This window comes from Pteropus medius, unplaced genomic scaffold, assembly GCF_902729225.1.
Source record: "Pteropus medius unplaced genomic scaffold, Ma_sr-lr_union100, whole genome shotgun sequence".
Lineage (NCBI taxonomy): Eukaryota > Metazoa > Chordata > Mammalia > Chiroptera > Pteropodidae > Pteropus > Pteropus medius.
Genome location: NW_024342467.1, coordinates 17,421,453 through 17,446,694, shown reverse-complemented (window position 1 = coordinate 17,446,694; position 25,242 = coordinate 17,421,453). Strand labels below are relative to the sequence as shown.

The window sequence follows — 25,242 nt, the reverse complement described above, 5'->3', positions numbered from 1 at the left end:
AATTCAGGCCATATTCAGAATAATTCTTAAATATAGAAACTACTTCCCGCCCACTCTGTCTTGGAAATGCAGCTGAAAACAAACTGCTTTCATCGCAAGCTCACAAAAACAGTGGGGAGCATTCTGATGAATGGAGAACATATTGTGACTCTAACCTTTCATTACAAACCGAGAGGGGGAGCATGCTTTAAATCATTTTAGTTTTATAAACTGTAAGACACGTAGAGAATCAAAACATCCCATTGACAAAGTGATGTCTGGGCCTCAACATCAACTTACTGCGATCTGTTTTTATTACTCATTATTGCTTAACTTGGATGCCTAGAAGATGCTTCAATCTCTTCAGATTTATTTTGCTCACTCGTAAGAGAACAATCCTTGAACAGAATTAGATTGAAGAGTTGTTGATTGAATAGCTAGGAATCAGACTCTGAACTCTAGTCTGCTTTTGATTTAGGTCAAGAGTCCAAACTCCAAAGGTGACCTTGGCCCCTTCATTGCTTTTGTTGGGCGAGGTGCCATTCATTTTTCTCTTCTTTTCTTTTCTTTTTTTTTTAAGAAGAGAGAAACTGTGTCTCTTGTTCTTTTGATCGGATATGACGTCATCATATTTGTAAGGGAAACACTGAGGACAGCTAAGTGGCCTCCTGGTGGAAGAGTGCTGAGTAATTTTATTAGGGTTTGTAGTCAACAGAGTTCTGACCTGCATGACCGTTGCCTTCTGGTTTCATACTCGTTAACGTGCTACGTTATATGGCAAAAGGGACTTGGCAGATACAATGAAAGTTACTAATCAGAGAACCTTAAAATAGGGAGATTATCCTGGATTCTCCAAGTGGGCCTAATATAATCACTTGAGCACTTAACAGACAAGAAGTATGTAGACGTGAGAGGAGGGTGCGATCAGCCATTGCTAACTTGAACATGGAGGGTGTCAAGTGGAAAGTGTGTGAAGGAAATGAATCCACTAATGCCTTGAAAGTACCTGGAAACAGACTTTTCCCACAGAGCTTCAGAAAGGAACGCGCCTTGATTTCGGCCTTGTGAGGTCCAGCCACACCGTGATGCCTTTTGAATTCCACAGTTGTGCACCAATAAATGGGAGGGGATCTTTTTAAAATAAATAAATAAATAAATAAATAAATAAATTAAATTGAAGAAATGATTTAAATTTTTTTTTTTTTCCAGGAGTGGACCTTTAAGCCTTAAGTTTGTGATAATTTGTTAAGACAGCAATAGAAAACTAATATAGGGGTGGGAGCAGATCGCTAAAGAAACTCTGTCGTTCACATGTCAGAGTCTCAATTTTCTAATATTTTCTTTAGCAGCGGGAAGTTGCCATGCCTTTTGCCTTCAGTTTCCACTGCCTCCCCTTCCCCCGTCTGCCCCTGTGCATATACATACGCATGGCTTGCACCTTCTGTCACACACAAGGCCACCATTACCACCGGTTGTCAAGGCCTCCCTGTCATTGAATTAGTTGTGACACTCATATTTTGTAGGTAGTAAAATACCGACAGAGTCCGTGGCTCGTACCTTGTCGCAGTTTGATAAATCTGGAGTAATATTCATGTGGGACTTAAATTTCTGACTTCTTATGGGTTGTCATAAAACCATGTGGGTTCATAGTAATTAAGTTGGAAAAAGCAAGGAAATATGAGCTGTATTAGAATATGAAGCTCAATTTCCCTCAAAATAGCTTTTCCCACTTTCTCTGTTCCTGTTAATGATGTCATCTAATACCACCCCCACTGTTTCTGCCACTCAGGCTAGGAGTGTTGGGGTCATCTTTAATTCATCGTTCTCCTTGATGGCAGCCTCTGTCTGCTCCGCTCATTCAGTTAATCGCTAAGCCATGGGGAGTCTACCTCCTCACCGCCTATACATCCTGTAAAGATTCTCTTATCCCAAAACACGGCTCTGATTTCTCCCTCTCCGTGGTGTGCTAACCATAGTACCCCCTCGCCTGTAAATTTCACTGCCTGTTGAATCTGGTTTATGTTCCTCACCTGGCTTTTAATGCCTGAGATAACAAGGCCCTAATGAGCCCTGACACCCACTCCACCGCCGGGAATCAAGTCCTTTCTCGCAGCGAGTCAGCTTTCGCCACTGGGACTTGCTCATCGATCGTTCTTCTGAACATTCCCACTTCCATCTTCTGCTCCGTCCAATCTTCAAGGCCCTTCTTAAATGTCCCTCATGCGTGAAGCTATTTCCCTTCCTCTCTCCCTCCCTCCCTCCTTCCCACCCTCCTTTCCTCCTCATTATCCTTCCCTCCCCTGCCTCCTCCTTCTTTTGTCAGATACAATCTCTCTCTTCCCTTATCCTCAAACAGCAAAACTGATTCTAAGCATCCACAGAGGTTGTTGAAAGCCAGGGTGTTACAATGAGTGTTAAAGGTGATGGTTTTACTTTTGTTGTTGTTGTAGGTTTGTTAATAATCATTTGTTGTTTTGGTGTATGTTAGGAGTGGGTTATACCTAAGATAGGATTTTGTTAGTATTTTGGGTAAGGGAGGAATTTATGCTGGTATTTGTAACATGAGAACTGTAATTATGTAGTTTTTTAGACACCTTCTGCTGGTGGGGCTGATGCTCTGTGATTCAGATTCGTTTAGATGGTATGCTGTCTCTCATTCACAATCTTATTTTAAAATGTTAAATTAACTTTGACTGAGCTTGGAGAAGAGAGTGGGTAGTGGGTATCAGGGCAGATGGGTGGTGGGTGGGGACAGGGTGTTGGGGAAGAAAAGAAAGGCATTGCTAAAATGGAAAAAAATATGTATGGAAAATATCAAGGAAAATGTGTACTATAAAATTATACCTATATCGTTTTACACAAAATTGAGTAAACACATGAACAGTGACTCAAAGGAAATAAGATTTAGAGATTATGAGTAGGAACTCTGGAGTGATGTCGCGTGGCTTGTCAAACCTTGGTTAAGTTACTGAACCTCTCCAGCCTCAGTTTCTTCATCTGTAAAATGGGGAGTTGCGTGTTTTGCGCAAGTTTTTATGTGTAAACAGGCCTGACACGAGTGAGCTCCCCAAGTGTTAACCCTGAGGGGGAGGCCCCTCGCTACTTTCAGGATGGGTTTTGCAGCTTCATTTTTCTTCTAATTTTTACTTATTTTACCCATTTAATTTTGTTTGTTTTTCATCTTAGTCTGTTTTCACTTTATGTCTTTCTGGTCCTAGTACATCAATTTATATTTCCGAGGCATATTATGAAGGATGCCAAAAAATTTCTTGACATTTCATGCTGGATTTTGCTAGAAATCATATTCTAAAGCATAGTTTCCCCCTTCCCCCACTCCGAGTTATTACTATGCTTATTTTTTTCCCTAACTATGAAGTCTCTTTTTCATGGGTTGTATGTAGTTTGTTTATTTCTTTGTCCCTTAGCCATCCTCAAGTAATAATTCTCAGGAAATTTCTTAGATGAAACCCCAAATTAGTCGTTAAGTGGAAAAAAAATTAAAGTGAGAATTATTAAAAATTGATCTGTTCATTTAAAAATCATTTTGTGTTGACTTAAGTCTAATAAATGTATTTTATTTACTAATCTTTAATTCAGACCCCAGGCTGCTTTCTGAATTCTGCTGACCTGGGTACTCATATTTGTCTAGTATTAACCCTGCACATCTAAGATTTCTAGTTTCATTTCTTCAGGGTGTCATAGAAACTTAAAGGTACTCATGAAGCAAACCGAGTGCAGACTCTATCTATATTTTTATAATTGTTTTCTACTCTTTCACAGTTGTCACAGCTATTTTGACAACAGTTCTTTTAGTGATTGCTTTAAGGCATTAAACTTGGGTTCCGTGGACATAATTCCATTTTTGTGTTCATATTTTATTTGTTTATATCATATGTAATTAGGATAAGTGCAGTTTGTCAAAACAGTGTTTGTAATAAACCACACTGAAACTTGTAAGCATCAGTTCAACTAGTAACCAAAGTGAGTAGAGGGCACCGAAGGGCAAGCGAACAGCCATGGGTGTTCTAGCATGTGGGCATCGAGTAGAGTGGTTTACAGAGGGACGAGAGGCATCAGTGAATTCAGAGAGTCTCTGAAATGGAAGTCAGTTAAGAAAGCTTCAAACACAGCTGTTCTCGTACTCTGGCATGCATCAGAATTATCTGGGCGGCTTGGGGAAACACAGGTTGGTGGACCACAACCCAGAGTCTCTGTTTCAATGGGATTGGGTGGGATTTGCAGTTCTAACATGCTTCCAGGTGGTGCCAACTCTACTGGTCCAGGCAACACACTTTGAGGACCATTGAACCACAGCCAGTTTTGGTGGTGTGGGTGGGGACAGGTCTCTTCCAACGTTAGCATGCATAGGGAGGAAGGCCAGGTGTTATCTTTCCATCTGCCTCTACCTGTCCACCTTCTGGCACATAGGCATTAGGTTTTCTGTTACTCTTAGTTCTTATGCTATTGTATTAAAATTTTATATATATTTTTCAGTATCTAACTAGGAACTTTATTTGGAATTTGAGAGAGGATGCAGTGAGTCTTTTAAAGTCTGCATGTTCATTATTTTTTGCTTCCTTGAGAAAAATAAAACTCCTCTTTAGATGTTTCCACCTTGCTGGGCATGCTGTTTTCAAATCACATGTCCCCTAGTGTCCTCACAGAAGAAAAAAACCCTATTTCTGTTTGTCAGAAAACATGTGTTTGGTGATAGCTTGGCAGCTGCAGGGTGGAAAGGCAGAAATGTGGGTGTGTTGTCAGCAAGCTGAAGACTTTGACGAAGAGACAGATGATCTGATTGCTCTGTAATCTCCCTTTCAGAACTGGCTGACGGAGCTGGAGATTTTTGCTATAATCTTCTCAGCTGCCATCCATGACTATGAGCACACCGGAACCACCAACAATTTCCACATTCAGACCCGGTGAGGACGTTGAAGTGTTTGGAGAAGAAGCAAGAGGGGGCAGGGGTAGAGTTTTATAAGCTGGAAGGGTGTAGTCACCTTTCTTTTGCATGTTTGCTTTATTTTGAGTTTCTGAAAAAAATGAACTTTTAAACAAAAGATCAGCCTGGTCAGCTTCGATCAAGAAGCCATCTGCTCCTAATTCTCATATTTTATTCACATCTAATCTGGAACTTTTTTTTTCTATACTAACAGTAGCTATTTGTTATTTATGTATGTACTATGCGTACTCTACCTATTTTTAATGGAGATGGAACGGTTTATGTAGAGGTGAGGATGGGCAAAGATTGGAGTATTTCTGTTGACATGAACAATAACCGAGCCTTCTTACCCTCTGATCTCTGGGATTCTGGCGATGCTCTTGTCCTTCTTCCTGATTCATCTGTGTTTTGCTCAGTGTTTGCATCCCTCCCTGGCACAGGGCTTAAGGAGCTAGGTTGTCTCATGTAGGCCACTTTCACCGTGGGCTACCTATGCACCCTCCCTCATGAATTGCACAGGTAAATGCCGACTTCTGTGGGGAGGGTATTAATTATGGGTCCAAGTGCTCTACTCTGAACCTCTGGACTATAGCAGACAGCTCCAATCAGTTTGGTACTTTTTCTTACTAGCTACAGATGTTAGTATTCCTCTCAGCACAGAATTCCAGGCGAGCAGTACCAATGGTTATTTCCATTTAAGATGAAACCTTGCCTGCCCTCTCCTGCACTAAGAACTTATTTTCTCTTAAGACATTGATGTGGAACTGGAGAGAATCTGACAGATTCTCTCAGGGTTAACTGGGCTTTGACATAGGAACCAAAAGAAGCTAGTGTTTGGGGAGAGGTGGCGAGGCAAAGAGAAAGCATACAGTGGATAGAGGCGAGAGTTTAACACTAAATAAATACTCGCTGATTTCACTTGAAAAAGCAGGTGCACACTTCAGATCGGTTCGTGTTCATAAATCAATCCACATGTATTTAATGAACCCAACACTTAATTATGGCGGACACAAAAGAAGATATCGTCCGATCTGTGTTCAGAAGGGGAAGTTCAATAGAATGAAAGTTGACAAAAGGACGGAAGCCATTCTCTTCATTTACTGCCTCCTCCCTCCTCACAGAGCGTGGTCTCAGTGGCTGCAAAACAGCCTTTTGTAGTTCTGTTGCAAGGTCCTTAAACACAGGGAATTCCACAGAGCAGCTTTGTGGAGTGGATATCCACGAGTGGGTCTTTGGCTCTGAGGACAGAGAAGGCGGTGAACAGCACCCACTGAGGAAGAGAGGTGGGGGGGCAACTGTTCATGGATCTTGGCTAGACACCAACATCAGAACCCCGTCGCCATGCAGAGGAAATGGCTTAATTACAGGAATTTGAAAATGGCTTAATGTCACACAATACACAAATTGGTGCCTTACTTGGCTAACAGGTATTAGATCAGATCTTTTACCTCAAAATTTGCATGTTTTGTGCTCTCACCATAGGAGTGGGTTTCAGTGAGGCTTGGTTTACCATGAAATATAAACACTGGCCTTCTTTAACAGAGCTTTAAAGCATCTTAGCCTGTGTGCTCCCCATTCAGAAAACTAAGTCTGCGACCAAGTTCTTTGTTGTTTTGATGGTATGCTAAGTCTAACACTTTAAAAGCATGCTAGACAAATTCCAAAGTTTGGCCAATGACAAACAGAAGTTATCTTGGGGAGGCACGGCCCAGCTGTCAGGCGATCTCACCCCCATTCCAGCCCTGACACTTAGCCACCATGGGGCTCTTTACATCCCTGAGACTCACTTTACATCCCTGGGACGCATCTTCCTTGATGAAAAACAAATAAGATGTAATAATTTAGGATTTCACTCAATTAAGCATATGGAAATGGTATACAGCTTTGTGTTTGGTGTCATTCAGCTGTGGAATGGTCTTTGTGAAAGCGACTAACAATTGTCACGTCATTTTTATATTCTTTACTCTCAATTTTCCATGTATTGCTTCTATATGGCAAAAGTTTAAGATTAAGATACTACCAGAGGAACTTGCAAACTGTACTTGCCAGGTGGCATGTGTTCAGAGAATTATAGCTAAAATAAATTCTTTTATTGAGTAAAAATTAAGTTGTTCCAGAAAATATAAAGAAGTTTGATTTGACCCACATTTAAAAAAAAAATTACTTTTGCTACTAGTACAGATAATTGAGATCTGATTAAAAAAGTTTTCAGAGAGTTCTGTGGTTAGATATCACATATTTTACCTCTACATAGTGATATTAAAATGCCCTACATATATCGATTGATAATTTGCAGTGTTTTCACTTTTTGGTTAATATGAATGGCATGGAGGTAAAGATAATTGCTAAACACAGGAAAAAGAGATGATACCTTCTAGCTTGAGAGAGTTACCTGAAAAATCTCAACCATTTAACATCCTAAATTACTTCACTTGGCTTCCTGTTCAGGTCCGACCCAGCTATTCTGTACAACGATAGGTCTGTATTGGAAAATCACCATTTAAGTGCAGCTTATCGGCTTCTTCAAGAGGATGAGGAAATGAATATTTTGATCAACCTCTCAAAGGATGACTGGAGGTAAGTATGAGACAAGGGAGAGATCTGGAGGCCAGGAAAGGAACTGTGAGGAGAGATGAAGTATGCTGCTTTGAAGAAATCCATTAACTGAAAGATAACATGTTAGTATTCTGTGTCTTTGAGGGAAAACAGTTTTAATATCCAACATATTCTGTTGGACACATAAGTGCATTTGACTCTTTAGGACCTTTGTAAATTAATGTTTACCAGGTATTTACCTTATTTCGAAGTGGAATAATATGGAATTCCACTTTCAATAAGCCAGATTAGCTGCTAATAAACCAATCCTCTTGCAAATAACAACTATAAACTATAGACAAAATACAAACGAACACACACAACCACCAATGATTTGAGGGCTCTAGAGAAGGAACAAAATCAGACAAGTTTTGAAGGGGTGTCAATAGAGGAAAATATGCTTATAATAAAATGCAGTAAAATTTAAGCAGTGAAATAAACTATAAACAAGAACAAATAAAAATTTTAGAACTGAAAAATATTTAAATTGAAAATTTACTGCATTGGCTTAGTAGCACGTTGAAGAAGACAGAATAATCAGTTCAGAAAATATCAATCAGTATTATCCAATTTGAAGAAGTAGGAGAAAAAGATTTTTAAAAATGAGCAGCTTAGGAACCTGTGAGACAATTTCAGGTGGTCAAACATAAGGACAGTTGGATTCTCAGAAAGAGAAGACAGAGAGAATGGGGCAAAAGAAATATTTGAAGAAATAATAGTTGGAAACTTACCAAATATGGTGAAAGATGTATATTTATAGCTTAAAGAAGCTCAGCAAACGTAAAACAGGACAAATTCAAAGAAAAACACACCTACACACTTAGTCAAACTACCAAGAGTCAAAGATAAAATTAGAGAAAAATGACACATTATATTCAGGGGAGTAATTTGAATTACAGTAGGTTTTTCGTCAGAAGTCATGGAGGACAGAAGACAATGGAATAACACCTTTAAAGTGCTAAAAGAAAAAAATGTTGATACAAAATGCTACATCCTGTGAAAATATTCTTAAATAATGAAGATGTCATAACATTATTTTCAAATAATGGAAAAACACAGAACTTTATCACTAGCAGAGCTGCATTATGAAAAATGATAAAGTTCTTTAGGTAGAAGTAAACTACTATAATAAATTTATAATAAATCTCTTTCTATATATGTGTATATCCAATTGTTTCTGTTTCTCTGGGGAAATCTAATACATAAGATTTATCCCAGGAATGCAAGGTTAGTTCAGCATTTATATTAAAAAAACAAACAAACAAACAACAGAAAGCATATGGTCATTTCAATAGATGCATAAAAAGCATTTGACAAAATTCGACACTCATTCATGATAAAAATTCTCAGCAAACTAGAAACAGAAGAGAATGACTTCAACTTGATAAAGGAACCCTGTGAGAAGCCACGGTCTAACGTCATGTTTTAGTGAAAAACTGAAAGCTTTTTCCCAAGATTGAGAACAAGACAATACCTGATCTTATCTCATCAATACTGTAAGATGTCCATATTAGCCAATGACTGGATTACCTAAGTAGACTATCTTAAGAATCTGTAAAGAAGCTGCTGGAACTAATAACAAATCTTGCAAGGTTACAGAATATAAGGTTAATGTACAAATATATATACAGTTGACCTTTGAATAATGTGGGTTTAAACTGTGTAGGTCCACTTACATGTACTTTTTTTCAATAAATACTATAAATGTATTTTCCTTATTTTCTTAATAACATTTTCTTTAGTTTACTTCATTATAAGAATTGAGTATATAATACATATATATAAAACGTGTTACTTGACTATGTTATTGGTAAGGCTTCTGGTCAACTGTAGGCTATTAGTAGTTAAGTTTTTGTGGAGTCAAAAGTAATATACAGATTTTACATTGTTGGGAGGGGGTGGTGGTGCTCCTAACGCTTGCATTGTTCAAGAGTCAACTGTATATAGACGAACAGCAAACTACTAGAAAATGAAATAAAAATTATTTTACAATAGCAACAAAAATATGCAATACCTTGTAGTAACTTTAAAAAACAAGTATAACTCTTTTTCGCCAAAAGACTACAGAACATTACTGATTAAAGAAAACCTAAGTGAATTGAGAGCTGTACTGTTGTCATGTAGTGGAATGCTCAGTATTGTAAAGATGGCAAGTCTTCCCAAATATCTATAGATTCAGCAAAACCTCGATCAAAATTCCAGCAGAATCATGTTGAAATTGGAAGGTTATTCTAAGCTTTATATAGTAATGCAAACAAGACAATCTTAAATAAGAACAAAGTTAAAAAATCCACACTACCTGATGTCAAAACATACTATAAGGCGACAGTAATCAAAACAGTGTTTTCTTAGTGAAAGGACAGATATATAGATCCATGGAACAGAATTGAGAGTTCATAAATTAATTCTTCATTGATATATGACAAAGGGGCCAATGTAGTTCAGTGGGGAAATAAAAGTCTATTCAACAAATTGTGTTGGAACAAATGGATATCTGTATAGAAAAAAATAACTTTGACACTTACCTCATATCATACTCAAAAGTTAATTCAAAACTGATTATAGACCCAAACGTAATAGCTTAAAATAGTAAGACTTCTGGAAGAAAATAAAGCAGTCTTTGGAGGAGGTGGAGTTTTCTCAGATAGGATCCAAAAAGCATGAAACATTAAAAAAAATTGATAAATTATACTTTATCAAAGTTAAAAACTTTTGCTCTTTGTTAAGACAGTGTAAAAAAGAAAAAAGCAAGCCAAGAAGTGGGAAAAATTATTCACTGCATGTGTATCTTACACAGGATCTGTATCTAGAATATATAAAGTACTTTTATAATTCAATAATAAGACAAACCACCCACTTTTAAAAAGTGAAAGGTTCTAAACAGACATCTCCCTGAAAAAGGTTATACAAATGGCCTATAAATAGATGAAAAGTTGCCTGATATCATTAGTTATAAAAGAAATACAAATTGAAACCACAAGGAGATTTCCTTCATATGCATTCCTTAGAATGGCTGAAATTAAAGACTGGCAGTAGTGGAGAAGACAAACATATAGAAAAACAAACTTTCATACACTGATGATCAAAATGTAAAGTGAAACAACCACTTTGAACAATCTTTCACAGTTCTTCTAAACACTGAGTTATCTTATAAACCTGCCATTCTAATCCTAGGTATTTACCCGAGAGGTATGAAACATATATCCACACACAGACTTGTATATGAATAATCATCACAGCTTTACTCCTAAGAGCTCCACGCTAGAATCTAATAACCCAAATGTTCATTAGCTGTTGAATGGATAATTGGGTACTCACACAACAGAATACCACTTAGCACTGTATGTGTGTACCTACATATATCTGCATACTCATATGTCTGCTTTATGTCTCTAGATCATTTGCATTTTTTAGTTGTGTGTGTGTGTGTGTGTGTGTGTGTATAATAAAACTAGAAAATGCAAATGATCTAGAGACATAAAGCATATCAAAAGCTGCCTGGGGCCAGTTGGTTTGAAGTTGGGTTGAACTGCAAAGGGGTTGGAGGGTGGTGGAAATGTTCCGTATCAGACTGTGGTAGTGTTTTCAAAAGCTTAAGCCTAGTTAACTGGTTAGACTCATTGACTTGTGCAGCTTATATGGAAGCAGTTAATTCCATGTAATTCTATCGCAGTGAGGTTGTTGGAGACGGTCGGTTTTAGAGCTGAAACACCTATATCCAAAGTGTAGTATGGATTATCGGTCTGCCTCCTCAGATTATTTTCAAATTAGTTTTTTTCTAAAACTTTAAATTCAGTTGAGAAAGGAATGCTTTACTACACTTTCACCTTTGTTAGAATTTTTCCCGAGTTAATTTTCCAAATGATATTTTCATTCTACGTGTTATATTCCTCATCAATGATTTTCTTAATCCTTAACCTTCATTAACTCTTCATTTAAAAAGCCCATCTAAAAGGCTCAAGTTAGATTAGAAATACCATAACTAATTACCTGATTTTGATTAGAAGTGGCAAAAACTGAACTAATTTTTACTTTCCATTTATTTTCATCCTTTTTTCTCCGTGGGTGTCCCCCCGAAAGGGAATTTCGGACCTTGGTAATTGAGATGGTGATGGCCACCGATATGTCCTGTCATTTCCAACAAATCAAAGCGATGAAAACTGCTCTGCAGCAGCCAGAAGCGTGAGTGTGCCTGTGACATGCTGTGTTTTCCTAGGTGTTTGAGCTAGTACTTGTCCACATCATTGCACTTGGAAAGCGTGCCTTCTTCAGAGGACTTTATTGAACGGTCTCATAAACTGGGGGTATTTAGAGGAGAGAGCATGACACTTGTACAAATAGATTCTCTTCAGGGTTGAAATAAAGAAGAGGGCCAGTAACAATTTGCCCTAATTAGAATTTAAAATATTTCCCCGTGGGAAACTAAATTATCAAAGATCTGCTCAATGCAGAGGCCACACATGAAAGTCAGCGAGTGACCCTTGGTTCTTGCTATCTTTCTGAATGATGCAGTCATTCCAGAAATAGTTTTGAGTAGTTTTGGAGGTGTCCAGCTCAATAAGCATGGAGACCAAGCTGATGAATATCCCAGGTGTAGGATAAAATGATGCTTTGCCCCCAGGTCAGCTGAAATGGGGTTTTAGATGAGATTAAAAAAATGAATGCTTTTTAAAAACCCTTATTGAAGTTCCAAAAGTTTGGTCATCATACATTTGGGTCCTTTGGGTTTACAGAATTGAGAAGCCAAAAGCATTATCCCTGATGTTGCACACAGCAGACATTAGCCATCCAGCAAAAGCATGGGATCTCCATCATCGCTGGACCATGTCACTCCTGGAGGAATTCTTTAGACAGGTACCTTGTGGTCATGCTTCCTCTCAGGGCTGTCATCGCTGTATGTTTTCTGAATTTTATGTTTCAACAATGCTATGATAAGAACGACTGAGATTATAATAATTTTCTTTGGGGAGAGAGGGTTCCCAGCTTTTTTTTTTTGCCTTCTGGTCACGTAATGCTTGAGTTTTACTTAATTTCCGATTCTCAGAACATTATGGTGGTTCTATCCTATGAACTTCCAGTTAAAAAGGAAAAGCATTTCCTTGTGTCAGTCTTTTGTCAAAATGTCATCTGAGGAGTGCTTTTATTTATTGTTCTAATGGGTTGACCCAAAGATGGCAACTTTGGCATTACCCTGTGGGATCAAGATGTTAATCTTTAACTCACGTTTCTGTTATAATTGGTTGGGTTGTTTCTTTCAAACTGGGAAGCCACATTGTCAAGTCTCAATGCCAGATGTGGCAGTGTGGAGTCAGGAAACCACTAGAAGCTACTCTTCTATTACATTCAAAGTTACTTCAGTCTAAGACACAGGGCTGTGTCCTCTACAAGAACGCCCAGAGTCTTTAAATATTCTACATTTCTTTCATCCATAGTACATATCAACACATGCATATACACAAGCACCCTTAAACTGTTATATGAATACACCAACAGGTACCTGTGGATGCAAAAGGGATTCTATGGAAACTAATCTCACAGGGTGATCTGATCATAAGTCCCTAACTGGGCAGGTCATGGTGGGTAGTCATGTCCCAGGCATAAAACTTCTTTAGTGAAATTTTATCTTCGCTTTAAGCAAGCCCTGTCCATTGTTTCTGTGCATCTAGGTTAACATACCTTTGAAATGCCTCTTTTCAGACCTCTCTTAAGCCACCTTCAAGAGAGCACATAATCCCCACCTTGCTTTTCTCCACCTTCATGTAACCTTCCTTAGTTCAAAATGCATAGAAGGAGCTGCAAACTGCTATTCTAGGAACCATTTTTCGCAGTCAGTTGGGACCTTGCTTCCTCTGTTTGGCTCAAATAAATTCTCTACAGGTTTGAATGTTCTTACATTGACATACCTTATTCAGTACATGGCTATTTCATCCTTGCAAAGTCATTGCTTGGCCTCACAGTGTAATTCCCAAGGGGAACCCAATGGTGTGTGAGGAACTAGGGCTGTATGGGTGTGGCTCTATTGTATATACAAGAATGACTCTGCAAATTCATCCTTAATTGAGGGCTAATTTTGAGCTATTTTTCCAGAAGCTATTTTTCGAATATTAATGAGAACATTTTCTCCAAATATTCATTCCCCTTATCATATGCTTTTGCAGTAACACTCCTACAGGTAAGAGTATGTCATCTGCAGCCAAAGGCAGATCGTAGCTAACTCATAAGTTGGAGGTATTGAAATGATGTTTTCTTTTTCATTGTGAGAGAGTGACTATGAGAAATTACTTAAATATGTGAACATTTTTTTCCCATAAAGGGAACCTCATTTGCATACACATTTGCAAATTGAATGTAAATGTTCTAGAGGCAAAGTGAAAAGAACCATGTTGAATTCCTGGCCTATTGGGAATGGAATGTTAGCTCCCTGGACTGGAATGTTTTTTGGTAATTATGATTCAGTGAATTATTTTTGTTGATTTACTATTTTAACCCAGATGTCATAAGCCATTGTAAGTAAGCCATGTAGGAGAAATTTTGCCTCAGCTGTTAACTATAGATTTTAAATCAGACAGTTCGAATGGGAAATCTCAATGGGACTGTAGAGTCTTTGAAAAAATTACATTTGGAAGTTGGGTTATATTTCAAAATAAGGGCATAACTTCAATGCCAATACCGGCCCTTCCATGCTTTGCTAAAAGAGTTAGTTACATCTTTAGTTTTATAACCATATTTTGTAAACCCAAGCCACTGCCCCAGGGTGTTTTTCAATGAAATAGTGACTTAAAGAGGTACAAGTTTGTCTTTTTGGTAAATACATGTTGTAAAAGTCTTCAAGTTCATCTCCATTGTATTGCAGTATACTTTTGTATTTTGCAAACATCTCCTGCATTTTCTTTAAGTTCCTCTGTCTGTGGTTATTTTTCCATTTTTATTTCTCATTTCATATATTAGTGTTTTTTTCTCTTATCTATGAAATTGTTTTATTATTTTATTGTTTGTTTTTTATTTTATAGTGCCTTAATTGGTGTTTTCATTCTTATTAATTCATTTCTTCTGCTTGAGTTTATTTTGTTATTTTGCTAACTCCCTGAGTTGGATGCTCAATTCATTTACTTTTATTACTTTTATTCTAGCTGTTTAATATTAGAAAATATAAGACTAAGAGTTTGTCTTTTTCTTGTCATGAATCTCAGAGATTTTGATGTTCAGTGTGTTCATAATCATTCTTTTCCAAATATTCTTTAATTTTGGTGTAGATTTTCTTTTACCCAAGAGTTGCTTCAGGTGGAGGTGTTTGTTTATATAATTTTCCAGTAATAGGTTCCTTTGCTTTCTAGTTTTGTAATTAGTTTGTGGTTTGTTGAAATTTGGTCAAATAATTTTTTCATCGTTTGGATGTTACTGTGAAATTCATTTGTCACCTACTGTATAATCAATGTTTGTGAATGTTCATGACTCTTGAAAAGTAGATATATTTCCAACTTACATAGTATAGTATTTAAAGGACACCATACATTTACCTTATTAATTATGTCATTTAGGTATTTTATATATTATTTTTCAAAATTTGATCTATCATGGTTGAAAATATTGACCTTTTTAGTAAAGAGGAAACTGTATGAATAATGAGACAAGGGCCAATAGTTATGGATTCAAAATATATCGGCGTCACCTGTAGAAGTACATTTTTTCATAATTTCTGCACATTTTCTTTATCATTCATAAATGTGTGTATCCTCAAAAGGGAATTCAATGACCACTATTTTAAAATAGGCTTTTAATATTTGACTGTACTCAGCTCAATTAAATCCAAAGGCTGTACGTGATATGTAGCTGTGGGTATATGCAAGTCCATGGGATAGGAAGTTGTTTAATATTACTTTTTCAGTAATAAAATCCACATTAATGCTTACATCTTAATAGTCAAGAGGTTAGTGCTCATCTCTTCTCAACCACCCCCATGAAAATATACCAGTAAAACAACTGTATCCCCGCTCGGTGGGGAATAAGAGTGGGTTTTATTTGTTTTGGCTGAGCTGTCCCACCACCCCATCCGCACAACCACAACTTACGTTATATTCTTTCCTCTCTTCATCTTGCTCAAGTGGAAATAGCTCAGGCGTAAATCATTTTGATCACACCCCTTGAGGGATGGAGCAGCCCTCAGCAAGGCATACTCGGAAGCGGAGGAGCCATTATGCCCCATGGGGTGTCTGTACCAAGAAGGGTGCAGAAGGAGCCAACCTGCTTCAGGACTATTCCTGAGACCCTTAAGTGTCTCCAGGGCACACTGTGACCCCACGGGTCAGCTTCCTCAGGCGCCTACTCCTTTTCTTTCCTTTCCATAGATGTTAGATGTGTGTGCGAACTCTCATCCTTTCTCTTTGGTACCCGCCATGGAAAGTAAAAGCATTTGGTTTTTGAACCCGGCCTGGTTTTTGAGCATGGTTGGTGTTACTCTTTATTTACTATAAATTTATTGTTGACATATATTATAATCAGTGTATTCAATGTAACAAATTCACTAAATGTTTCTACATCTTGTCTTAAATATTAGAGACACCAATTGGGAAATAATCATAGTTATTTCTATTTACTTACATGCATTTTCTCATTTAATCCTCCTCATAACTTGATCAGGTAGGGATCATTATCCCACATTTTCACAGAGATCATCAAACTGAAATGTAGAAAGAGAAAATAAACTTCCCATGGTCACACAGCTAGTAGGGGAAAGGCCAAGGTCAAGCCCAAGTCAGTCGCCATTAATGTTAGCAGATTCTTTCTTCATTAAATGAATCAGCAAAGCGTCACTGCTGTAAGAAACATCACGTATGTTTCCTTTCCTCTGGGTGTGTGACCGAAGTGTTCAGCTTCTAGTTCAGATTTTTGAAAACCGTCTTCATTATTTAGACTTTGCACAGCACTTGCTTATTATAGCCACACTCTTTGGTGAGTTTGAGAATACATTGGCCAGAGAATCCTGTTTCATTATTATCTAACTCAACATACGCAAGCAGTTATTTACTACTCTGCTTCTTGTTTGGTCCACTTTTCATTATGGCCTGAGCCCTGCAGTTAAGAACCCAGAAGCACTTTCTCCAGTATATGGTTTCAGGTAGCACGAGCAGAAGAAATTCAAATTGAGCCACTTTGAATTTGTGCCTTGAACACAGCCCACAGCTGGGAAGGGTTCATTGGCTCAAGAAAGGCCACAAGTCGATGCTAGACACTGGAGAACACACAGGCCTTCTGACTGCAGTGTTGTCTATAGGCCACAGGATACATTGTTTTCCTTTCTTTCCTCAGGGGACCTGTTGCTGCCTAATGAGGCTTTCTATACAACAGCACGTGCCTCTGCAGTTGGCTGGAATGATTGTACCCCAGAGGGCTTCAGCCTCCCGGTGTCCTTTATGCAGCGACACAGGCCCCATAAGGACTTATTGTGTGATGTAATTATGATAATTAAAATAAAGGCCAGTGGCCTTTGTGGCAGCTAAAGATGCTAAATAAAATCTGAGTGGTTCAGCCTAGTATTCTTAATTTACTCTCATCTCCTGTTTTTCTAGGGTGACAGAGAAGCAGAGCTGGGGCTGCCTTTTTCTCCTCTATGTGACCGAAAGTCGACCATGGTTGCCCAGTCACAAGTAGGTACGTGTTTGCCAGCCCTTTGGATGGAAGGCAAAACCAGAGGGGTGTGTCTGGAAGTAAGCTCCAGTGCTCCCAGTGATTCTCTGGCTTGGAACCAGGCTCTATTGTGCTGTGTTGTGCTCCTGGTTTTGGCTTGAGGGGTTGATGGAGCCACTCTCTCCATCCTTCTCCTTAGAATGTGGCTGGTTCATGGGAAGATTAGACAGGGACACTCCGCTGTCTTTAGCATTTTCTGCCAAGAGAAATAAGGGCCTTGACTTTCCAAGACAATGACAAGAATCAGTGGCAGGAAGCCCATTCTATTTCAGCCGATTCGTTCTGCGTGCGATATTGGAAGTCTCCATCGCGTTTCTCCTCAATGCTGCTTCCTCTAGCCATTTGCGGAACAGCCCCACTTCCTGAATGACCCTACGTCCAGGAACGGCTCTTTAAAAATGTTTTCTTCCTTCCTTCCTTCCTTCCTTCCTTCCTTCCTTCCTTCCTTCCTTTTTCCTTCCTCCCTCCTCCTCCTCCCTCCTCCCTCCCTCCCTTCCTTCCTTCCTTCCTTCTTCCTTAAAAACTGTTTAGCATCTCTATTTTTTTGGTAAAGATAACTTACACTGCTAATAACTTTTGCACCATAATATATATTGCACCATAATATATATTACAAAAATCCTCAGCTATGAGAGTACCAGTGTCATAAGTAAATTAAATATCATCAGTGCTCTCCACCTTAGAAGAGTCTGAAATCATTCAACAAATCAATTCAACATTTTTTTCTACTTGTGTTATGAGCACTTATTCATTTTTTCCGTAATAATCTATTGAGCCCCTGTTAGATGTAGGACACTGCTAGGCACTGTAATAGACGTTATAAAAAAAAAAAAAAACAAAGACAAAATATACCTGGCATTTGCTCTCAAAGGCGTTGAACCAGTATTGATTGGGTGGTGGTCAAGATGTCACGAAACAAAATTTTTTAGATGCTAAGGTAGAATTTTGTACCTGGTATAATTGGGTACAGAACAGAGCATATGAACTGTTAGACCCAGAAAGACTTGTTGAGGGGTGATATTTGAGTTGAGTCCTGTGAGATAAGTAAGCGGCGGCTAGGTAAATGGTGATATGTGTTAAAGGTATGTTAGGGATGGCTGGAAGGGCATTTCAGACAAGGGATTAGCATATATTAAGCAGGGAAATGTAAAACAATCAAGTATAGTCAGGGAATTACAAACAGTTCCATATGGCTGGCAGAATGGGTAAGGAGTAGGATGGAGTGAGGGACATGTTTGGAAAAAAAAAAATCAGTTCCTTATTACATATTGCATTAAGAATAGTATGTGCTTTATACTTTCCTTTAGGAAATGAGGGCATATCTAAAGAATTTTAAGTAAGGCTAGAATCTGTATATGAATTGGTGTTTTAGAATAAGAGTCAGCAAACTATAGCCTACGGACTAAATCTGGCCTACTGCTTGGTCTCGTAAATAAAGTTTTATTACAACACAGCTATGTTCATTCATTCATATATTGTTGATGGCTGCTTTTGAACTACAGTGGCAGAGATGAGCAATTGTGATAAATATGGCCCACAAAACCTAAAATATTTATTTACTATGTGGTCCTTTATAGAAACAGTTTGCCAGTGCCTGTCTTAGAAAGATTTCTCTGTCCGTACCATGGAGGATGAATTGGAGAGTTACGTGTAAGGCTAGAGGCAAGGAGACCATCAGAGCTAAGGTAGTACAGAGACTGTCCAAGAGAGAGATGGCACACAAGATATTAAGAATCTGGCTGTATACAAAACTAAAGTAAAGGCCACAATCTAGATTAAATGGATGCGCTGTTGGGCAATTTTTAGGGCTGGAGGAAAGCTGGTGAGTTAGTTCTGGTTTGGACATGTTGAGTTTAACTTATAAGAAAAAAAGGTGAAAATAGTGTCATCAAATGCTTCAGTTTCAGCTTAAAATTATACTGCAATTAAGTACAATTCAAATTTGGCTATCAGTGTTTTCTTATCAGGATGCTATTGATATTTAGTTGGGACAAAATATTTAAAACTCTTACTTTGATGCTGCTCAAAGATCTCAAGGGGCTTCTAGTGTCCATCTAAGTTCCATCCCTGAAGCCCAATACTTAGCTTCCCTCCCTGAGCTGATGCCTTCCCAGGCTTTTTCTACTGGACTCCAAAAGAATCCCTAAGCCCTAGTCATTCCTCAGACACTTTCCCCCATCCTTGTCACTTTGCTTATTTTACCCACTTCCCTGAGAGTGAATAGCCTTAGAGCTCAGCTCAAACCCTGCAAGGTCCATAAAGCTGTTTGCAGCCCTGTTAGTGGGAGAGGCAATATCCCCACTCCCTTACATTGCTAGGGACCTTTTTTTCGGTTTGCCTTTGGCCCTCTCCATGTACTCTAGGAGTCATTTTATTGTGTGTGCTCATTTAATCTCTCCTGTAAACTCCTAAGGGCAGGCAGTTTATGTCATACATCTTAGTCTTTTATGCAGTGCCTATCAGAGCGTTTGTTGCATAGTGGATGCTGAATTTGTTGCATAGTGGAAGTGTTTTTTAAGCACTTTATTGAACCATCTACTAAAAAGTCATAGGAAAATTGTGTAGGAGAAATGGAGCGGACTCATGATATTCAAATTGAGGAATATATTAAATAAATAAAACTAACCTACCCTCTCCTAATTTGATCTGGAGCCCCTATGTAGATGAATTTTAAAAGATAAGACTCATCAGTTTCCATGGCGAGGTATGGAAGGGCCCAAGTTAGCGTGTGCTTTCTCTGAAGCGTTGCTATTCCTCTGCAGGTTTTATCGACTTCATCGTGTGCTTTCTCTGAAGCGTTGCTATTCCTCTGCAGGTTTTATCGATTTCATCGTGGAGCCCACCTTCACCGTGCTCACGGACATGACTGAGAAGATTGTGAGTCCGTTAATTGATGAAACTTCCCAAACTGCTGGGACTGGACAGAGGCGTTCAAGGTCAGTGGAGAAGCTCTAAGGCTGGAGATCAGGTTGGCCTCCATGAGAATAGAATTCATCTTTTGGAAGGGATGGGGGTGGTATTTCATAATGATGTTTGCTCTACCTTCTTCTTGTAAGAGAGATGTCTGCCTCTTTCTTTTCTCAGAGGAATCGAAGTTATATTATTTATACTCTCCGGGATGGCCTATAAGGGGTGACCAAGGTCTAAATCATGACTAGCAGGTACCCAGTATAGGCTCCCCATACCCCACATGCCCATTTTCTCATTTGGTGCCTTTGCTCATGGCAAGGTTAAACATCCTAATCCCATTACTTATTGGCTATGCCATCTTGGGCAAGTTGCCTCAGTTTCCCTCTCTGAGAAAACATGGATTATAAAACATATAGATTGTGGGGAAGATTAAATGAAAATTTCAATCTATGTAAAGCCCTTATAACAAGGTCCAGCACAGAAGCAGTGCCAGCTACAGCAAAGCTCACAGTCTTGATTTGTAGTACTGCTGATGGTTACTCTACACTACACCTCTCCTCCTCGTCCGTGCAAAACCTTGGGCTTCATCATAAAGGAGAGAGGGGAGAAATGGAACGAATAGGGAAAAGAAGAGAAGAGCAAGAGAAGGAGTAAGTAGGGAGAAGGGAAGGCGAGAGCAATGTTAGGACAATGGGACCCCAGGGACGTGCCGGGCGATGGACCCAGCAAGGCTGCTAATAAGGACCAGAGCCGCTGCCTGAGTCCCACAGCCCATGGCTCTGCAAACGCTGGGCTGAAACGTACTCTGCTTATCCGTCAGCCGTAGGTGTTATTCCGTGGCTTTGCATTTATGCCAGTCACTGCTTTAGCCACCTGGAATGCGTGATACTTTTCTTTAAAGTTACCCAGAAAGATGGCATTTTCTAAATTGGCAAAGTCACCCATCTTTAAAGCATAAAGTAATATTGATATTAAAAAAAGATCTCTTGCATGACTGGTCTTCAACCTGTCTTGCCTCTCTACCTTCCCCAAGGAACATAAAGAATCACCTTAGCCTGGCCTCGGGGATCCCGGGATCAGAGGCACCTGAGTAAAAGGGGGGCAGGGCTGCAGAGAAAGAGGACTGAAGGGCAGGTAACTTGGAATAGTGGGCAGTGTGGAAGCAGGTGGATGACTGTGGAACCAGGTTGAAGCCCGGGTTCAAATTAATTAATTTCAGAAAGTCGAAGACAGAAAATTCACATAGGGGATTCTAGTCATATTGAAGAAGAGGATACCAATCAACAAAGAAGAGATATGGGGAATATTAATACTCAGGAGACAGAAATGGTGATTTTTTCCTGCTGGAAATACAGAATTTCCCACCTGTCACATATGGAAAATAAGAATTACAAACCCTAGGACCCAGGAATTTCATGGCCGTAACTGATGAGTGCTAACCACTTCTCGTTTGGGCTTGTGCTTGGGCATACATTGTCCAGACACTAACCCTCCTTTCTGGTGTCATTTTTTTTGTGTCCTCTAGTTTGAACAGTATCAGTTCGACGGAAGCAAAGCGATCGGGTGTCAAGAGCGCCGGCTCAGAAGGAAACGCCCCGATCAACAATTCCGTCATCCCTGTTGACTACAAGAGTTTTAAAGCCACTTGGACTGAGGTGGTGCACGTCAATCGGGAGCGATGGAGGGCCAAGGTGCCCAAAGGTAACACGCTGTTGGCGAATCTTCCAGGAGACCCGTCAGGACCACTCAGCACCCCTCATAGAACAGGGCATCGTCACCCTTGATTTGCAAGTGTTGCAGATGAAACCGAATCTCAGGCTATAGATTCAAATGGCTTTTTGTTAGTACCTTACCCTCTTTTAATCGTTAGTATTTCTAAAACTCAGTGTGAGGTAGATGATGCCTCACAGCGCGGCCTTTGCGCTAGATGATGAAACTCCTTTTCGTGGTGTGGAGTTTCTACAGAAGATAGATATTGTCATTTCTTGGTTTCTGCTCGACCATCTTGTCATTCTCATTTCATATCACATGGCACAATTATTAGGCTTTATTCTTTTGTTTATCTAAGCAAAGCCTGGCCAATAGCCACCTCAGCCATTATGCCGTGACAGAAGGAGCTGTAATTTCCTTACATGCATTTTTATCTTCCTTTTGTGTTCACATTTTCTCTTCATTCGTTACTCAGACTGATATTCTGAGATGAAGGTAACTTGCAGGTACACAGCAACTTGCTAGAGCAAACATCATCAAAATTCAGATTAGAAAAGTCATGACTTTTGGTACGGTACACAAAAAAAGACTGAACTCCATGTTTCATGGAGGCTGAAATTCATTTGTCCGTACACACACTCATGTTTACAGAGCATGTACTACATGATCAGCACATACGACACACTCATACTGGGTAGCACGGGTGAGGATGCATGCCCGTAGTAAGGGCTTTGAGACTGTGATGCCTGATTCCAGGGAGGGACACGGACATGGATGACACTCAGTGGTCAGCAAGGGGTCCGCTTCCAGTGGACTCGTGGAGGCAAGCCTTTGACAGCAGTCATTTTTCGCTAACATTTATCAAGTGCCTACTTTGTACCAGGCTCTGTGCTCCGTGCTCCATGCCAAGGGTGCAGAGATGAGTAATAGACATGCTTGTTGTCAAAGCTCACGGTCTCCTGGGGGGAGGGGACATTACTACAAAGTTTCTTTCAAAGGAAGCATGAGAGTTCGTTCGGTCGAGGCCTTGCCCTTGTCGCCAGCACCCACCAGGCCTGAATGACCCTCACTGCAGGCAAGGAGAGTTTTATCCCCAAACACAATGTCACCTACTTTTATCCACCCAGTGTCTGCACAAGTGGGAAGAGTGGGTGACGGGGCGGAGCATGATGGAGCAATCTTGGTCCCTCATACATCTGGGGCTGCTTCTAGTGTAGGAGAGAAGAGACCTCACTCGGAGTTGGAGTGATTCAAAGGCCAGCCACTGTGACTCATCTACAGAATCCCATTCAAATGGCTGCTCATTTCGGGTAGGGCAGAGGGTTTGTATTTATGGTGCGTCTAAGGCATCATTGGGCCCTTATCATTTCAGAACAGCTGTTGTACCCTGAGCTATAGAGGGAGCCAATGCCTCTTCCATATTTTAAAAGTAGCCTTTCACAGTTCATTCAGCTGCCTTCAATATTTAAATCCTCCCAGTTGGCAGGCATTGCAAGCAGAGATGACAGTACTGCATCATCATCTCCAAGGAAGCACTCTTAGAATCAATTACCCTCATTACACTTGAAAACCCAATGCCTGACAACACTCAATATAAAGACGTACTTCAAAATAATTCGTTTGCAATTATCTGACTTACAAAAATTACCTTCCGAAGCTAATCACCTGGGGGACCAATAGCTAGTTTCTTTACCAGGAGAAAACTGGCCCGTTAAAAAGGGCAGGTAAATCAACAGCTAGTAATTTTAGAATCTATTAGGTATGCTGATGGTAGTATATTTAGGCTATTTCGGAAGCTCAAAAGGACCTGTCCTTAACCCTGCTTGGAGTGTCTGGGAAGGCAACTGGTGGCCAGGACTTGAAGGGTGACTGAGCTTGAACCCTGGGGAAGGCGTTATATTTAGAAATGGGACCAAGGAGAGAGGGAATAGACCAAGGCACAGAGCCCGGTTGTATATTTCGTGAGAGGGTAGTTTGGTCATCAGAACAAACTCCAGTTATTGGGGTAAGAGAGAATTGAATCCCTACTTGCCCTGTGTTCTTTGGCAAATTCAGGTAGATTCTTTGAGAAAATCCCACGTTGGGGATGATAATATACATCATCGTTGATGCAAAGAGCAGAAGTAATATACGTAAAGTGTTGAGGACAGAGCCTGCCCATGGTTAGTGCCTGTCAGTGCTAGCTGTTACTTTTAAAAATTGGAAAAGAAAGTTAGAGGTTTGAATGCAAAGTTAAGAAGATGGTGGTAAAATAGGAAGCTATAATTATTATTTTGTAACATTTTCAACCTCCCAGTCGTGCCGTTGACTGCTGGTTTGGTGTTAAGAAAAACTAGTTCGCATCTTTTCTTTTTTTATTAGTCATCGGTTTGTACTTGATTATCCCATGGTGTTTGCTCATTGTTTTTTTGTTTTTTGTTTTTTGTTTGTTTGTTTGTTTTGTTTTGTTTTTTTTTGCCAGAAAACCCTAATTTCAAGAAAGCTTCCCTGCATAGGGCGCTTGAACATACGTTGTTATTAAAATGATCAGAAATGAGATTGGATATAAAGTCTTGGTTTTATTAACCAATTTGATTTACAAAGCTAAGTAGGCCAAATCCCATAGTTGTCAGAAAAGATGAAATCAATATTTTTTATAGCTCTTAGAGTTGAAAATAATTATTCCCCAACAAAGATGTATAGGTATAACAATTTGCAATTCTGGTCAATATCTATCAATTTCTGCTCAGTATTTCATACTTTTTAAGCCTTTTTTCCCCTGGTGTAATAATAATATGTGTTTAGGTAATAATGCTGAAATATAAATAAAAAATATATAAAAGAAAATAAAAATTACTCATAATCTCTCCAACCAGATATAATTATTGTTGAAATTCTTATGTAATTTTTTTAAGTTTGATTTACTGTGCAGATATATAACCAAAAAATTTCCCCATAAATCGAGATCATAGTATGTTGTCATCTTGTATTTTACTTTTCTATTTCTATTTTGAGTATTTTATCTGGATACTGACTATTCTTATAAGATATAATTGATGGCTACATTGTATGTACAACCACAGTTGAACCATTTCTTTATTACTCAGCATTTTGTTTCTGGTTCTTCATTACTGTATGTAATGTTGTTATGAACATAAAAATTCAAAAGTCCTTGAGCCTACTTCTGATTATTTTTCTAAGATAAATTTTTCGATTTGGAATGCCTCAGTCAAAGTAAATGAAAAAATTCTGAAGCTCTTGATATATATTATCAAATTTCTCCCTGGAATTTGTTTTAACCGGTGTTCTTTCCCAGTAGTGAGAGTGCCTATTTCCCTATATTTTTCCCCTTTCATTTTTTATTAGGATGTTTATATTTTTGTTATTGATTTATAATCACTTTATGTATTAAGGATGGCAATTCTTCAGTTGACAAAGTATCT

The 25,242-nt window shown here is 39.0% G+C and overlaps 1 protein-coding gene across 10 annotated transcripts in view; it reads left to right on the top strand.

The window, feature by feature from the left end:
* The window catches only part of PDE1C (phosphodiesterase 1C), a 446,101-nt gene that overhangs the window by 365,819 nt on the left and 55,040 nt on the right, over positions 1–25,242 (top strand). For all 10 annotated transcript variants that reach the window (XM_039862680.1, XM_039862678.1, XM_039862679.1 and 7 more), the window contains 7 exons: positions 4,801–4,901; positions 7,370–7,498; positions 11,597–11,698; positions 12,250–12,370; positions 17,083–17,164; positions 20,016–20,136; positions 21,636–21,811. In XM_039862680.1, the coding sequence (XP_039718614.1) occupies positions 4,801–4,901; positions 7,370–7,498; positions 11,597–11,698; positions 12,250–12,370; positions 17,083–17,164; positions 20,016–20,136; positions 21,636–21,811 (832 nt within the window). The remainder of the gene's footprint in view (positions 1–4,800; positions 4,902–7,369; positions 7,499–11,596; positions 11,699–12,249; positions 12,371–17,082; positions 17,165–20,015; positions 20,137–21,635; positions 21,812–25,242) is intronic.